The 16,695-nt window shown below is 41.2% G+C and overlaps 2 protein-coding genes across 3 annotated transcripts; both read left to right on the top strand.

Annotated features, from left to right (window-relative positions):
• Positions 1-404: 404 nt before the first annotated feature.
• On the top strand, positions 405-10,815 carry LOC115753809 (kinesin-like protein KIN-8B). 2 transcript variants are annotated; one of them, XM_048274158.1, is made up of 15 exons: positions 405-987; positions 1,078-1,144; positions 1,248-1,364; positions 1,699-1,787; positions 2,465-2,609; positions 2,700-2,795; positions 4,241-4,332; positions 4,740-4,988; positions 5,058-5,208; positions 5,651-5,713; positions 5,793-6,029; positions 8,384-8,488; positions 8,583-8,696; positions 9,042-9,638; positions 10,161-10,815. In XM_048274158.1, the coding sequence occupies exons 2-15, from the start codon at positions 1,115-1,117 to the stop codon at positions 10,242-10,244; spliced, it is 2,169 nt and encodes a 722-aa protein (XP_048130115.1). In that variant the 5' UTR covers positions 405-987; positions 1,078-1,114; the 3' UTR covers positions 10,245-10,815. The 2 variants fall into 2 exon arrangements, with proteins under 2 accessions (XP_048130115.1, XP_030548487.1); XM_030692627.2 differs by having other exon boundaries at positions 1,078-1,149.
• Positions 10,816-13,912: 3,097 nt separating this feature from the next.
• LOC115753811 (COMPASS-like H3K4 histone methylase component WDR5A) lies at positions 13,913-16,388 on the top strand. Its single transcript, XM_030692628.2, has 2 exons — positions 13,913-14,704; positions 15,847-16,388. The coding sequence occupies exons 1-2, from the start codon at positions 14,027-14,029 to the stop codon at positions 16,138-16,140; spliced, it is 972 nt and encodes a 323-aa protein (XP_030548488.1). The 5' UTR covers positions 13,913-14,026; the 3' UTR covers positions 16,141-16,388.
• Positions 16,389-16,695: the final 307 nt, after the last annotated feature.

The raw sequence follows: 16,695 nt of genomic DNA, 5'->3' as shown, positions 1-16,695 counted from the left end.
TTCGTTTTGGTCACGTCCCTCTCAGCTCACGTTCTCCCTTCCCAGCACCTCCCAATCCCCACCCGACCATATTAATTATAAATTGCTCCTCAAAAAATCGAATTACCACCCAACGAACCCGAACAGATTTAAAAAGAAAATAAAAGAAAATCCCAAAATCAACGGTCGCGATCGCTCCACGACTCCCCATCTCCGTCTTCTTCTTCTTCGTCGTCTTCTTCCGCTTGTCGTTTCCACCTCTCTCTCTCTCTCTCTCTCTCTAAAAAAACTCAGACGGCATTGAATGGCGTCCCCACCGTACGCTCGGGAGCAGCTGATCCTTCTCCCCCCTCTCCTTCCCTCCTCTCCTTCTAAACTAAGCAGGAGGATTTTAATTTAATTTTCTACTCGACCAACGCGCGTCCCCTTCTGCTGCTTCTGGTTCGCCGTCCTCCTCGTCGTTTCTCCACCTCTCTCTCTCTCGCATTTTCTCGGACTCCACGTTCTTGGATTTCGGATTTTCTTCTCCTCCTCATCTTCTTGTCCGGAAGTTGAAAATTTTCGAACCGTTCTCCGCCCGCCTCGTTCAAATGTAGCCTCATTGCTCCCGTTCTCGAGGCGGTGCTCGTCGTTGCGGCATTGTGGGGATTCGAAATCTTGCATTGAGTTCTCTTGGTTCTCCGATCGTCTTGTTTGAATTGCTCTCTCGTTAGGTTCCGTTTTTGTTTCCGTTTCCGACCATTTTGAAATCTAGCGTCGGTTTTCTGATCAGGTCGGGAAACGGAAAGTCAGCTGGCGACTTTTCCTTCGCGTCTTTTATTTTTTTTTTTGTACGTTACGATTTTTCGAATTTGAGTTGAGGGTTTAGCCGAGTGCATGAGCAATCATTGGATAATTAGATAGTGTTTCAGCTCCAGTAGTGTAAATAGGCACGGAATTTGATGCAAACGGCGAAACATGCCCAGCTTAAAGGCTCCTGCTGCAAGGAAGACCGCCACAACCTTGACGGTTCGATTCGGGTGCTTTGTTTGGTTCGATGACAATTGCAGTAGCTGGTTTTTGAATAAAACTGAATTTCTGTTCTGCATTTGAGATCAGGTTGCTGTTAAGTGTAGAGCGTTTGCTCAGAGGGGTTATGGCCGCGATATTGTTAGAGTTAGCGATAGTAAGGTGAGTAACATCTTATCTATGGTTACGGGTGTCTAAGTCACTGAAGTTGTTAACTTTAGATACTAGCATTGAGAATCTATGTTGGATTGGCGATGCAGGAGGTTCTTGTGTTAGATCCAGACCTGTCGAAAGACTACCTTGACCGCATACAAAATCGAACAAAAGAGAAGAAGTATCGTTTCGATCATGCATTTGGTCCTGAATGTTCCAATAGGGTATGCAGCATTTGTAATTGACTTTTTATCCTTTCAATGTTTGTTCATTTGCTTAAGATCCTTTCAATGTTAGTTCATTTGCTTGAGATTAACGTGCATGTACTTGAAAGCTTTTGTCTCTGTTTTCTCTGCCCTAGATGGTAGGTATAGACAGGATCAACTGAACATTTGGCACCAGCATCATGCTACTAAGGCATGAAATGATATTGGAAAAACATTTGCACCTCTTTTCAAATTCTTATGTCTTGGCTTATGCTACATGTCAATCTATACTTAGTATCTTGGCTAATAGCTTGTATTATGAAATTTTTTTAACAGTGTCAATGATACACAGGATGTGTACAGTAGATGTATAGCTTCAACAATTGCTGGAATTGTTCAAGGTCTCAATGCAACTGTCTTTGCTTATGGTTCAACTGGAAGGTACATCTATTAAATGACATGAGGGTAGCCTTGATCATTTTGCTGATTTTCTGCTGTAGATAAGTTAACTTTTCTTCTAGCTTATGATTTTGGTATCCTCTTGTTATATATACAGCCTTTGTCTAGTTTCAAGACTTCTCTCTACTTTCTAGTTGCCATGAACGTAGCTTTTGTAGGTTGACCAAACTCCTAGTGAATTGCACTTGTCTAAGTATAGCTGTTAATTTAGGAGCTGCAGTCAGCAATATTGTGCATGCGAGTGGTTCTGGTGTCTATGATTCTAAATAGTCGCAATGACCGATCGAATGTGATTACGGGGAAAGTAAACATATGAAAGCTTCTTTGTGGTTATGCAGCTTGAACTGTGCTGCCATATTTCGCAAATCTGATCATATAGTGACACTCTGTTTTAGAAAGAATCTGCTCTTTACAGTTTTTGTCTTTATAGTCACTATTTTGCTTCATAGATTTAGGCATGATCAAATTGCCTGTAGCTGTGAATTATCCTCAATATTGTAGGTTACCTGCCTCGTCGGTTGTTGCTCATGTAGTGACACCAATTTGTGTAGTTTAGCATCATATCAAATTCAGCTTGTGTCCCCTTGAGATCATGTGGATTGATGATGTACTGACTGTTCAGTGCCTGTATTTCTATCCCTTCCCCTCGAAATTTTCAGTGGAAAGACATACACAATGGTTGGAACTAAGAATGACCCTGGACTTATGCTTCTTAGCTTGCGTACAATCTTTCACCTTATCAAGCAGGACAATAGTTCTGATGAGTTTGAAGTTAACTGTTCCTACCTTGAAGTTTACAATGAAGTAAGGAGAAATTTTGATCAGATAAGTTGGTCTCTTTTTCCTTAGACAATGCTTGACGTGGACATGTTTTGCTAATTTCAATGCATTCAGGTTATCTACGATTTGCTTGAGAAATCATCAGGACATCTGGAACTCAGGGAGGATCCTGTTCAAGGAATTGTTGTTGCTGGCTTGAAGTCAATTAAGGTTCTTTCTTTTTCTTTGATATGTGTATGGTAAATGCTGTTTGAGCATAAAGCTGCGAATCACTGGATTAAAGCTGGTGATTTTTCCTGTTTATGGAGAGGTACTTAAAATCATTCTGTTTATGGAGTTACCTTTAAGGAGCATGCGCTATTGGCGGCCTCCGGACAGAATAAGCAGAAAGAGTAGGGCAGAATGAATCTTGCATTCTCTCGTTATCTGGAAATGGTCATGCGTATATCTCTTCCTCTATGCTAAAGCATTTAGGAAACATCTTTGTTACTGAAGCAGAAGAAGAAAAGGATTTCTTCTTCGCTGGTTTACAAGTTTGGTTTGCCAAGAATTTCCTGGTGCTTATTAGTGCTTTTGTGTGCTATATTAGTTGGGCTGCACAGTAGGTGGTTAGCCTCCCCACTCTTAAATCCTTCAAATTACTTGTGAGGGACTCAATCCAACAACCAATGCATTGATCGATACTTGTGGGACTTTCCCAGTCAATTTAGTTTTATCTTTGTTGGCCTTCTACCAATGGAGATATCAACTAGTTTTGACTTCTGTTTGGTTATGGATATACAGAGCAGATATCAATGTAGGCATATGGTGTACCTTGATGTCTATAAAATTACTGATTCTCTCACATGTGACCAGCTCAATTTTGGAAAACAACATAGTTTTTCTGTACTCTCTGTACTACATTGCCCTTTAAAATGTATTTTCTCTTAGTTTGCCTCCCCACTTTTAGAATCTGCATCAGTTTCCCAATTCTTGCAAGTGGTATAATTATTCTCCCGAATCAAGTCATGTCTAAACTGAAGCATGTAATGCTTAGTTAATGCCATAAATTTTCCTAGGAGACTTCTTTTAGTGCCACCTCCCAGTTAAACAGTTAAAACAGGATTCTGACTGCAAAGTTGGGAAACTCTTTGGTCGACGCATCCTCATTAAATGGCCAAGATTCTAAACAATTTCTTCAGACTATTTTACTCATTTTCCTAAGAAACTGTATATCCCATGATAACTCTTTTCAAGTGAAAAATTCAGCAGCAACAAAAACTCGGAAGAAGTTGATATCAGTTGTGAAAATGCAGGCACAAGGCAAAAGTAAAATAAACTTTAAGGAGACATGTATTTTCCTCTTCAATTTTTGGGGGCTGGACTTACTTTGTCTCCATTTTCTTTAAAAGGTGAATGTAGATTATGGAAGCCATATTGTTTCAATCATCTGAACTATCCATTTGCAGATATTTATAGATTTGTTCATCATATATCGGTTCCATGCTTCGACCAATTGTGTCAATATAGTTTTCTAGCTTGTTTGGCTGCTTAGTACTATCTTACTCGCATGTAAAAAGTAAAATGTACATCATGCTTGTGGTTTGTAGGGCACCGACTTTTTCCTGTCGATACAGCCTTATCTTAGAGATATTTTTTTTTTTTTTCGAAAATAGGTTCACTCAGCAGATAAGATACTTGAACTTCTCAATTTGGGAAACAGCCGTAGAAAAACAGAAAGCACAGAGGCTAATGCAACATCATCACGGTAACGAGGCACATGACTAATGATTACCTTCTTGCTTTATGTTTTATGGTTTTTGTTTTTGTCGTGGATAATTTCTCCTCAACTGAAGGTTGAAGAATTCTTGTTTATATAGTGGATGACAAAAATAGTTCTATAACAAATGTTATCTTATTGTAGGCCGTGGTTTTTTATCTTCTCGCTCTATGTTTTTTTAAATTTCATGTTGGAAACTCGGCTCACTGCCACCGTTCTTTTATATCTGATGACACCTTTTTTTGCCTTTGAAGTATAGATAGTTGTGATTGGTGATGGTTTTTGCTTATGGATCCCCAACTTAAAGAAAATATTGCAGTAACTGCTACTATACTTTCTCCAATATTCTCTCATAAACCTCAGCCGGTTTATGATGTTTTGTTTTCCGGAATCAGATCACATGCAGTTCTGGAGATCGTTGTGAAAAGAAAACGGAAGAACAAGTATCGAAATCAATTAATGCAAGGAAAACTTGCACTTGTGGATCTTGCTGGCAGCGAACGAGCTTCTGAGACAAACAGTGGAGGGCAGAAGCTCAGAGATGGAGCTAATATTAACCGCTCGCTTCTTGCATTAGCGAATTGCATTAATGCCTTGGGGAAACAGCAAAAGAAGGGCCTGGCCTACGTTCCTTATCGGAATAGGTTGGTGGAATTGATCATTTTGTGGTCAGGATTCTCTTTGGTTATGCATCTAACGGAAAAATCTTACAGCAAATTGACTCGGATCCTTAAAGATGGTCTGAGCGGTAATTCTCAAACAGTTATGGTGGCTACAATATCTCCTGCTGACAGTCAATATCATCACACAGTCAATACCTTAAAGTATGCTGACCGAGCCAAGGAAATAAAGACACACATTCAGGTTAGAAAGTCTTGATAGACACATATATGAACATTTTGCAGGCTTTGAATTCCGTGACATAAATGTATTTTGGGACCATAATTTGTTGATGAGTTTTGCTTGCTTGTTTTATCTGATATTTCTTTTATGACATCACTTGATTATTTTGCAATGATCTTCAAACATCGATAGAAAAGAGGAACCAAGTATGCTCACTGTCAGATGTAATTCAACTTTCTGTATTCTACCATTTCTTATACCAACCTCCCTCCCTTCATTGATATTCTGTCATGCTAGACATTACTCATGGGTAACTTCTTCATTTTCGCTGATTCTTTTGTTTCAATGGCTCTTATTCAACTGCATTATGCTGCTTTTCTGTGATCCATGCATCTTGGACTATACTATTCTGCTTGATTTGTTATTCATGCTGCTAATAGTTATGGGTGTTTTCTTTCCTCAGAAAAATATTGGCACAATTGACACCCATGTATCAGATTACCAGCGGATGATTGACAGTCTTCAGGTTTTCCTTACTCTTTGGTGTTTTATGTATTTCGCTTGACTAAAATATGCAGTGTCATTCAACTTATTTGATATTTTAGGTAGAGGTTTGTCACTTGAAGAAGGAATTGGCTGAAAAAGAGTCCCAACATAATGTCAGACCTAATGACAAAGTTGCAGATGATGAGTTGTCTTGGTTAAATTTACTCAGCCAAGAAACCAGTGAAAATGTTCAGGAAAGGATAAACTTACAAAAGGCAATGTTTGAGCTTGAGGAGATCAATCTTCGTAACCGTGCTGAACTCCGGCATCTAGATGATGCAATTGCAAAACAACAGGTCAGCTTGTGAAATTAGTTCCAATGTCCCAATTGCCTAGCCTTATCAAGATTTATCAAATAGCCTCTTTAAACAAATTATCTGCTTGTGTTGAACCTGATATTCTAAGCCATGCTGGCCTGAACAAACTGAACTTGGTTTTATTGTAACCCATTTTGCCGGTTCTAATCTTTGGTTCACTAGCTGTGGTTCTTGTCGCAAGCTGCAAGGTGGAGTAATAACTATCTCATAAGTGAACTGTTTGACCTGTTTATATGTTTGATTTAGTATCTTAATCGTAAAATATCCTTTGAGTTTTGAATATATGATGCTATCTATTACCAGATTGGGTCACACCGCCCACTTCAACAGGACCTTTCCCTTATTCCTGCAAACCATCAACTTGAATTCTTAGAAACATAACTTTCACAGGCTCACAACAGTATCCCCTCGTGCGATATTCTATTAAGTTCGGCTGTTCTTTTGGCTTATTTTGTTTTGGTTCTCAGGTAAGGGTTGGAAAGCCGCCACCCTGAAGTTTTTTGGGCTGGTTCGGTTTATCTCAAATTGAATTAGCATGTTTAGCTCCTTAGTTGAGATTGATCAGGTAGTTAAATGGCAACCTCGAAATGAATTGCAAATTCTAATTAGCCTGCTGAAGGGGTCTTGTTTTCTCAATGTGCCCCCTTGACTTAGCTTTGTCTCAAATGACTCCACTATTACTTGTTGACTATGTATCAATTATCGCCATATGCTGATCACTGGTGGAGAAGTGGCCAACCGTGGAGCAAGTGCATCTCACGTGCACAATTTTGAATCATTCATGGGAGTTTTTTTTGTCAATAGACTAATACAAGAAATTTGAAAAGAATTAAAATTTAAAACCACAAACCCTAGAAAGAGAGAGATATAGAGAGCGGTATGATAGGAGGAGGAATAGGCGGCGTCAGTGTTGTCGGCGCACAACGAGGAGGGTTTGGCGTCCTTGTTGGGCTTGGGTGAATGAGCTGTAGTCGCTACTGCCGCATATCACACCATCAAAGAGAATGAGAGAGGTTGCTGGGCAAGATGCATTTGAACACATTGATGATAGGGTGAAGGCTGTAGATAATGACTAATGAGTGGCTGGTGAAGGATGAAGATGGCCGTTAATGGGGTTGGTGTATGTGGTATTGGGCAAAGATGGGTGCTGAGGATGGTCTTGATTGAAGGAGCATTGATGATTGGGTGGCCACTGTGGAGAGCATATGGAAAACATAGAGTTTGGTGAGCTGTGATAGATGTGCAGGAATGGAGGTAAGATGACCATCTTTTGTCAAGAGTTTGTTAGATTTTCCTTCCCCTTCTCATCCTCTCTTCTCCTAGATTTCTCTGTGTCAACATCCATGGTCCATCATCATGGCCACGGACATCGAATTCCCTGTGTGCTTACCTCTGTTACATTGTGATCTTTGAGAATGCAAAAAGAACGTACTCAGTGCTCCGAATCTGAGATTATGAATTAATCAACACTTAAACCCTTACTCTTTTATTTCTAGGCATAAGCCATCAATCCAAAGCTGTCAAGTTTATCTTGTGACAGAAAAACACTTTAAAATCTATCTTCCCTTTTTCACTCTTGAAACTATTACAGCTCAGCAGCTACGACAAGCTAAAAGCTCGAGACTGCCATGAACGTCCACCTCTCTCTCTCTCTCTCTCTCTCTCTCTCTTATGAGTGTTGTGGCCCTGGTGGCTGCGGCTTGTAAGTGACGCATCACGAGAGACACCAAACCCTCTTTGGTGCCTGAGGACTCCGACTCCTGTGCCGCCTCCTACCCCTCTACCTCTCCCTGCCTATCCGTCTCTAGGGTCTGTAGTTGTTAATTTTATTTATCTGTGTAAATTTAATGTATTAATTTGTTATTATCAAATGATAATACCCCTATAATTGATGCAAAATTCTGCAAATGCTTCATGCCGGCCACTTTTCCACCGGTGTTGAACATTGCTTCTCCTAGTATAGGGGCCATTTCAAGCAAAGCTAAGTGGATGGGGGTACTCTGAGAAAACAAGCCCATTCAGGGGGCTAATAGGAATAATCCTGCAAGAACGTGGCCCGATTCCTGCTCCCTTATTTATTAAGTGGATACTTTTATTTTGTTTGTAATCTATGAAAGTCTGTTGTATGTGAGCTTTAACAGCAGCCTTTGCCTTTTTATTCTATTAATTGGTAACATGAGATGGGGATGAACTGTATGGATGAAGACATATATAATGGGCTTATAAATTTGCTATTAGTTGACAAATTTGTCATATCCAACGGTCATTGTTCCTGAGTTGCTAGTTGGAAAATAATAGTTCTGGTGAGATTTAATAGATTGCATGTGTCACAGGCAATTGAAAAGGATGGTTCAGTTGTCGAGGCTTTGAGAGCTAGGCGACAAGTAATTCTCGATAACATCAGGGATAATGATGAAGCTGGTTTCAATTATCAGAAGGTGGTTCCTCAGTCACTGTTACTTTAGGTGTCTACTGTCTATGTTATTTAAGTGTTGTACTTTGCATTTGAACATATAACCTTTGCTTCTGTAGGAAATTGAGGCGAATGAGAAGCATCGATCTGAGCTACAAGAGAAGATTAATGAAGCAATCAGTTACAATGGAAACAAAACATACTTGCGTATTCTTAGTCAGTACCGGCTCTTGGTGAGTTATCCTGCATTTGCAACACTTTTCACTGACGGTACAATGTGTCTTTTGTTAATTTAATTTCTCTGTAAATAAAGCTTAGGTGCAAAGAGAAAAGATGTCCAATTAATGAACTTATTACCTCCGGAAAACTCTTTAAAATCCAAACCCTAGTGGCAAAGGCATGGCTACGTAAATTTTCTCATTGTACAGCTACTCATCTAAATGGGTGGCTGGAGTGAGAGTACTGTCAATTTGATGTTCTGTATGCAACACGAGAACAAGTAGTCTTCATATCTCTGCCATCTCTCTCTTGCAATCAATTACCAGTGCGAACCTTACAGTTGTGGTGCCTATATGTAGGGTATGTCAAACACTGAGCTTCAGTTCGAAATTGCAATGAGGGATCAGGTGATTCATAATCAACGAGAAGCACAGAGAAATCTTTGGAACTTGGTAATGGGGCTGGGGCTCGAGTCACTTGATAAAAAAAGGCTGTTGGATGTTGCAGCTTGGCAGGGAATACCAATTGAAGACTACATGATGACACCTTATCTGGGGCTATCAGATAATAGTCACTCTGAAAATGTGGCTTCTCGCAGATATCTCCCTTTTGGAAGTTCCCCGTGCACGGGCAGTTCTCTATCCAAATCATCTTGCAACTTACATCACCATCAATTCTTCTACAGAGGGAAAAATTCCATGGGCAATTGGAGTGCTTTGTGCAGGGAGGAGCATCACAGTTTGTACTACTTACTATCTCATGATGTATCGCAATCGGCCCATTTGAGGTCGAGTAAAAGTCCTGAACATTGTGATTGTCATAGGCCAAGGTCATGGTTTGGCACGCCTGATGTGTATCACCAAGGTTCATGCCGTCCCTCTCCAGAGGTCACATGTCAGCCTTCACCTTGTCACAGTCGTTTATCTTCTGGTGTTACTTTTGCACAGCAGTATGAGGTACGAATCCACAGATCAATCCCCTTTCCTAACATGGTGTTTTAATCCTTTCCTGTTCTTTTCTCTCATAGTCATGTTTCTGTGATTTCATTATCCTCTTTGTCCCTTTAGATTTTAATGGATCTCGCAAAAATACCTGTGTAAGTGTTAGCTTAACATAACAATAGTTGATAATTTGGCCTTAAAACCACCTTTCTCACAATTCCAGCCGACACAGATGTGAAGCTGACCTGATTGCAGTTATAGTCCTCTGCAAATGAATTGTCGTATAGGTTTTCCTCAATGCCGTTGAAAAGACCCTCTGTCTTTTGCTCTTAGCATGATCATGAGAAGTCACTTCTGAATATACGAGAAACCGTCACTTGCATGAAAATGATAGAGGAACGTAGTATGAGGTATCTTTATTTGTCCTTGTTATCGCAGTTTTCTTTGTGGTAGACTGCTCATCTTGTTTTATCGACTAAATCTTGCTTTGAGACTCTAATTTGGCCATCTATTCTGGTTGATTTCCTATATCCACAGTCAAGCTTCTCACAGGGTTTAGGAGTTGCTACTTCTGGGCAGCAGTTTTGGGAGGATCGTGATGGAAATAGAAGCAAGCAATAGTTATATGTCATGAACTATTCCAGCAGAAACCAAGTTTTCCTTCCTTGTAGCTCATTGGCAGTCCTCTAGCATGGAAAGAAGAGATACTTTATCAAGAAACAGAACCTAAATTGCGATAAATCTCCTATGTCATCTTCGTATTCTAGCCAGGAACCTGCTGCTTTCGATTCATCTAGCCCTGATACTAAACCGCTGCCTCTGAAGCTTTTCTAGTCTTGTTTTCTTCTGGCCCTACCCTTTCTACAACATTCACTTGTTCATCATTCTTTCCTTCTATTCATTCCAGCAATTGTACATACAAGTTGTAGTGCCACGCTTCACGTATTGCAGAGTTTAGTCTTACTTTAGTGCCGAGAAGTTAGGAGAGAAGATCCGGATTCTCAGGAGGAATGGCGAGTTAGATGTGTTTGGCTTTTCAATGTGCAGACTGTAGATGCAGTTGTTGTATATAGCTTGTGTATACTTGTAAATCATCATGTGTTTGTCTCACTGATTGATAAAATCCATTGCTTGGATTAGAGATGGAGAGACATTCAAATGTAACTCAATTTCATAGATTTCCTCTTGCCCATTGGTTGCAGATCTTACCAACAAATTGTTTTCAACACCCCTTTATCTCAGATTTTGTGGAGAATGAAGCTTCATTACATCCTCCTTTTTTTTTTGCTACGCTTCACACCGTTATCGTCATTCAAAAGCAAAAGTAAAAAAAAGAAAAAGAAAAAAAGACTGCTTTGATTCATCTGTTGTCTGTTTCGCGCGGGTTTTCTTTTTTTTTTTTTTCAAGTTTCTGCATATTCAGACTAATTTGTCTGTATAAATAGATGATGTCTTTATGAAGTTTTCAACTCGATAGCATATCGAGTTAAGTGGTTATGCAAGTTTTTTGTGTAATATCCTGACATTCCCACGGCGCCATGTCCAGATTCGATGAGTGTACGTTCATTGTCATTTTTTGTGTGAATTGACTGACTTAGTGATTTAGGGATGAGGGATATATGTGTGTACATGCCCCGTTTACACTACAAGTATTGTTATCTTGGATGATCGCTCTTGCAAAGAAAGGGAGAAGATTTTCCTGTTAAAAGTACGGTTAGTCAAAATTAAATTTTTGTAAGTTGTCATGTCTAGATCCTGTCATGATACTGAGGTTAAAACTAAAAATTAGGAGTAGCAATGGGGCTTAAGCAAGGGTGAGTCTTTATGGGAGCAAGTATTGCTTGTGTCTAGTGCCTTCGAGCACATTACATGGGAGTCAGATGGTAAATGAGAATAGTAGTAGGATATGAGGTTTACTATAGAAAGCTTTTAGGGAAAATTACAACAACAGTTTATTAATGCTTTAGTGCAATCAAGTTCTTAACGTTTTGAATGTGGTCCATTTAAGTTCTTTTCGCTATTTGTGCGCCTATTTTTACTGACATGTTACATAGAAAATCTCACGTGACATTCTTTGAAAATGCTGGACGTGGGTGGGTGTTGCTACGTTAGAAAAATGTCACAAAATGAGAAAAACAGAAAATAATACACCAAAAAACTGTTTAAAAAAAAAAAGAAATCGAAGAGAGGAGAATGGTGCCGTTGGAGCGAGGGTTCAAGGTTATGGCAGCGCCACCAACAAGGGTTGACAACCCTCGCGGAGATCTTAGTGATGGCCGTTGGTGCTCTCAGCAATGCCAAGCGAGACCCAAGGCAAGGGCAAGGGCAACGGCAACGGCTGATGGCGATATGATTCATTTTTCGAATAAAACGCGTTACAGATTCATTGACGGTGCCATAATTCCATTGTCAAATCCCTAGCTAGATGAATTAAAAATTCAGTCTCATCTTAGGTTTCATCATAGGATTGGGTTAAGCCAAATCGTGGTGATTGTTGCGTGATAGGAACGATTGGAATATGAAATTTGTTGTTTGGGCTAAGCGTCGGACGCTATAAGTATTTGCAGGAATAAAATGTACGAAGGAGTGCTTGCGGGAATGTGCTTGACGGAATGTGTTGCTTTCTACTGTCAAGACATGAAGTCGCCGGAATTCTGAAATAGAGGCAAAAATGGAGGGTGTTATGAACGAAAATGAAGTTGAGAGGTAGAAGCTCACCGCCAAGATTTAAAGGAACAATCCGCCGGCTAAGGATAAAGAACCAAAAATTGAACGAAATCGCTCTCTCGAGGACGAACTCTCATGTACTACAAACTTAGCTCTAGCTCGCTTTACATTTGAGATTGCACCTCCAGACTAGGACATTGAACTAAGATTCTGATAATAAATGCTAGCACACGCTTTTTAACACTTCGACCTTGTAAGAAATTCTAGTACACACTCCTTCAACCTTGCAATGAAGACTATTTGACCCTTCAACCTTGCAAAGAAGACACCAACTGTCTATTGAGTCTCTTTTAAGTGGTACACTCCTTCAACCGATTCGGCTATGCTACATTCCGCATCTTGAATGAAATATTCAAGTTCTGATGCTCCCGCACCAATGGTTATGGCTATCCTCCAAATGACCACGCCCACGATTCAGATCTTCACCGTTTTCTTCACTCCCCGAAATCTCGAGTTGCAGTTTAGATTCAGAACCCGCCGGCGAGAGACCGGACTTTGGGAAACACAGCAGATGAGACTCCGAGGACATTGCCCTCTTCTTCTGTTGGAAAGTGTCGAAAGAAGAGTGATATTGTATCCCGCAAACTTCGTACAAGCCATCTGCACAAGCCAAAATCCTAGACTTAATTGCTTTTGGAGAATCGCAGAGCGTTTCATGAAGAAGAGAGAGAAAGAGAGAGAGAGAACTCGAAAGTATTCGGAAGCTCCAACGCTAGCTGAATTCCACTCTGCTAACGTCTTTTTTCATTTCCTTCTTCCATTTCCCACGAGTTTTTTAGGAACTTGCATTCGCGATATCCCATGTTGCCGGACATGCCACATCATCAAATAAACGCCATGTCGTTTGTCTATGCTATGCATCCTCCACGTCCGTGCCGCGCCCCGCATGTCTCTATGCCTTTGTCACGTCACGGTCATGTTGCCACGTCATCAAATAAACGCCATGTCGTTTGTCCATGCTATGCATCCTCCATGTCCGTGCCGCGCCCCGCATGTCTCTATACCTTTGTCACGTCACAGTCATGTTGCCACGTCATCTCGTATGTTCACGGGGCATCATCTTAATATGTCATTCTGTCATTTCATCACGAATGCTTACCCGTTATTTCTTATGTGTGGTGAGATTGGGTAAGAACTCCAATACCTGCACATTTTTCAGTGTCAACATGCTATGTCGTTTTGGGAATCGAGTTTCAAGCAAACTTGAAGCAGGAATCTATCAAATTGACACATAGATGATGTGGAGTCAATCATGGAACAAATGTTTGCATAAATGTATGGAGTTAGGATTGGACATTTGACCCATTTTCCGTTGAATATCCGATCCGACCTGTAGTTATCGAAAGTCATGGTTTTTGAAGTCTGATGAGCCGGACCTTCGGCGGGGTCATTTTTTTCTCCATGGTTTAGCTTTATTTTCAACTAGTAATCATATTCAGATCTTATTCTCAAACGAGCATCAAAATCCTATCTCTTGTGGTGTAACTTTTTACATTTTTCTTTTTTCTGTTCTTTTGCTGTTCGAAAAAGAAAATTAATATATGCGAGTTTTTGTCGGGGTTTAAAGGAGCCGCAGTCGTTCGTTCTCCTCTCTCGCTCTCGCTCTCGCTCTCCTAGTACTCGAAATCTAAACACCGTCGAGTCGCGCGGCCCCCAAATTGGCGGCCGGAGAACGAATGGCGTCGTCGACTGCCGCGGCCACGGCGGAGGCGGACGACCCCGCTGCCTCCCCCTACAAGCCCTACACCCTGGCTAAGACCCTGACCGGCCACAAGGCGGCCATCTCCGCCGTGAAGTTCTCCCCGGACGGCAACCTCCTGGCCTCCTCCTCCGCCGACAAGACCCTCCGCGCCTACTCCACCGCCTCCCTCTCCCCCCTCCACGACTTTCACGGCCACTCCCAGGGCGTCTCCGACCTCGCCTTCTCTGGCGATACCCGCCTCCTCGCCTCCGCCTCCGACGACAAGACCCTCCGCCTCTGGGACGTCCCCACCGGGACCCTCCTCAAGACCCTCCACGGCCACACCAACTACGCCTTCTGCGTCAACTTCAACCCTCACTCCAACCTCCTCGTCTCCGGCTCCTTCGACGAGACCGTCCGCGTCTGGGACGTCAAGAGTGGTAAGTGCCTCAAGGTCCTTCCTGCCCACTCCGATCCCGTCACCGCGGTCGATTTCAACCACGGCGGCACCATGATCGTCTCGAGCAGCTATGACGGGCTGTGCCGGATTTGGGACGCTTCTACTGGGCACTGTATGAAGACACTCATCGACGATGAGAACCCTCCGGTCTCTTTCGTCAAGTTCTCGCCGAACGGCAAGTTCATCCTCGTGGGGACTCTCGATAATACCCTGGTAATGTCTCGAGCTTGTACTGTTGTCCCTTTTCTAATTCGATTGAAAAGCCGAAGACTTTGTGGTGGGGTTTTACTGGAAGATTCTAAGAATGTGTTGTTGATGCGATTAGGGCTTTTTCTGGTGGTCTGTTTAAGTTGATAGACTGATAGTGGAGCTTGTAGATGCTAAAGTTTGTTTCTTTAGGCTTACATTGAATGATTCTACTTAGGTTCTAGAAGGTGAAATTTTGTGCACTAGTCTACCTTGTTACTGTCTCTTCGCTTTGTCAGTCTGCGTACAAGGTTGAAGGTGTTAGCTAGTTAAGCTTGAGATGAGTGTTCTATCTGCAAATATAATACTCGCGGTGGACTTTGTTCCTTTGTTATCTTCCTTGCATTAGGCAAGACAACCTTCATCATTGAAAGGCAAAAGAAGACATACATCATGCCATGGGAACGGAAATAGTGATTATGAGAAACAGAGGAACTATCTGTCTGCCAATGACTTCCTTTTAGTATCATTTTGGGATATCGGGTCGGTTGAAGGGGCATTTGAATTACCTCTGTCCTCGAGAGCTCTTCCAAACTTTATGTGCGAAACTTTTGTCAGATGTAATTGTTTGCTCCATTGTGTCAATTTGGTTCTTCACTATTATGTTGAAAGCAGCTTTAGAAAAATCTACTACTGATCGGTTCCTCTGTTCTAGCTGTGATCAAAATTTAGCTTTGTGGCGGGACTTGCATCTGCTCAGCTATGCATGGCATTGAGGAATTATTTCTCAGTTTCCCCTGCTATTTTGTCTCGAAACATGTATATTTTCCTTTAGGTTCTGTTTTCCTTTTGTTGCAGAAAATGTGCATTCTTCTTTGTTTCTAGGCATGCCCTGATACCTATAATCTACTGAAAAAACCCTACTAGGGAAACCATTGTCCAATGAATAATAGAATACTATAACTTTAGGGAAAAGGTGTTCGGAACTGGTGTTAATCCCTTTAAAGATGAGAGTTCCCCAAGCTCGTCTTATGGGTCAGTTCCTTTGCCTTTCGCCTAATGTCATGACCACAAAAAGGAAGGATGATGAAAAGAAAAAACTTTGGGTCTCTTGTCTCATCATTTTAGCCCCTTTCTGGTAGCTAACTTGGATCGCATTGTGCTTGCAGAGACTATGGAACATATCCACAGGAAAATTTATCAAGACATATACAGGTCATACCAATTCCAAATATTGTATTTCTGCTTCTTTCTCAGTGACTAATGGGAAGTTTGTTGTGAGTGGTTCGGAGGATAAATGTGTATACCTGTGGGAGCTACAGACGAGGAAAGTAGTACAGAGATTGGAAGGTCATACTGATGCAGTCATATCGGTGGCATGTCACCCGATGGAGAATATGATTGCATCTGGGGCGCTAGGCGATGACAAGTGTGTGAAGATCTGGACACAGGAAAGAGATTGATCTCTTTAGGATAACCTTTTTTGTGGTGATTATTTGTGCGGTATTAATGTAAAGCTTGAACCAGGTTAGATATTTTTTTCTTTCTCTTCCAAGATGCATCTAAAGATATGTTCTTCGTGGTCCCTGTCAGTCAGAGTGGTTTGTTCCAATAGCCATTTTGGGTGTGAGACATCTCTAACTGCTTTTTTATTCGAGAGCGTTATTAAGATGTTCAGATGTACTCTTGTGAACTTACTGTTATTTAATAATCCTCTGATGCAAGTAATTAGGTTTGCCCTGAGTCTGAACTGAGGTGTTGACAATGAGAAAAACTGAAGCCCATATTAGAAGAAATAGCTTCATAGTGAATAACCTGAAGGATAAATCCGAAAGTGTTGGGCTTAATGAATTTAGTTGCACGCCATGATTCCGCAACGTATGGTAGATGTACTGTGTTAGATTTCGCTTGACTTTTGCTGAGTTGGTAGTTTATGACCTGAGATTGTGATTAGTGTTCTGTTTTAATGATGCCTTGTTGACAAATTCTTAGTCTTACCTCGAGCAAGGGTAATCATA

Source organism: Rhodamnia argentea, chromosome 1 (genome assembly GCF_020921035.1).
Source record: "Rhodamnia argentea isolate NSW1041297 chromosome 1, ASM2092103v1, whole genome shotgun sequence".
NCBI lineage: Eukaryota > Viridiplantae > Streptophyta > Magnoliopsida > Myrtales > Myrtaceae > Rhodamnia > Rhodamnia argentea.
Note: the sequence above shows the minus strand (reverse complement) of the source record. Positions and strands in the feature narration are given on the sequence as shown.

Coding starts and splice junctions, on each gene's coding strand:
- LOC115753809 (XM_030692627.2), top strand. CDS start 937: ATGCCCAGCTTAAAGGCTCCTGCTGCAAGGAAGACCGCCACAACCTTG. Junction 1,788..2,464: donor GCTTATGGTTCAACTGGAAG/GTACATCTATTA, acceptor CGAAATTTTCAG/TGGAAAGACATACACAATGG. Junction 4,989..5,057: donor TACGTTCCTTATCGGAATAG/GTTGGTGGAATT, acceptor AAAATCTTACAG/CAAATTGACTCGGATCCTTA.
- LOC115753811 (XM_030692628.2), top strand. CDS start 14,027: ATGGCGTCGTCGACTGCCGCGGCCACGGCGGAGGCGGACGACCCCGCT. Junction 14,705..15,846: donor GGACTCTCGATAATACCCTG/GTAATGTCTCGA, acceptor TTGTGCTTGCAG/AGACTATGGAACATATCCAC.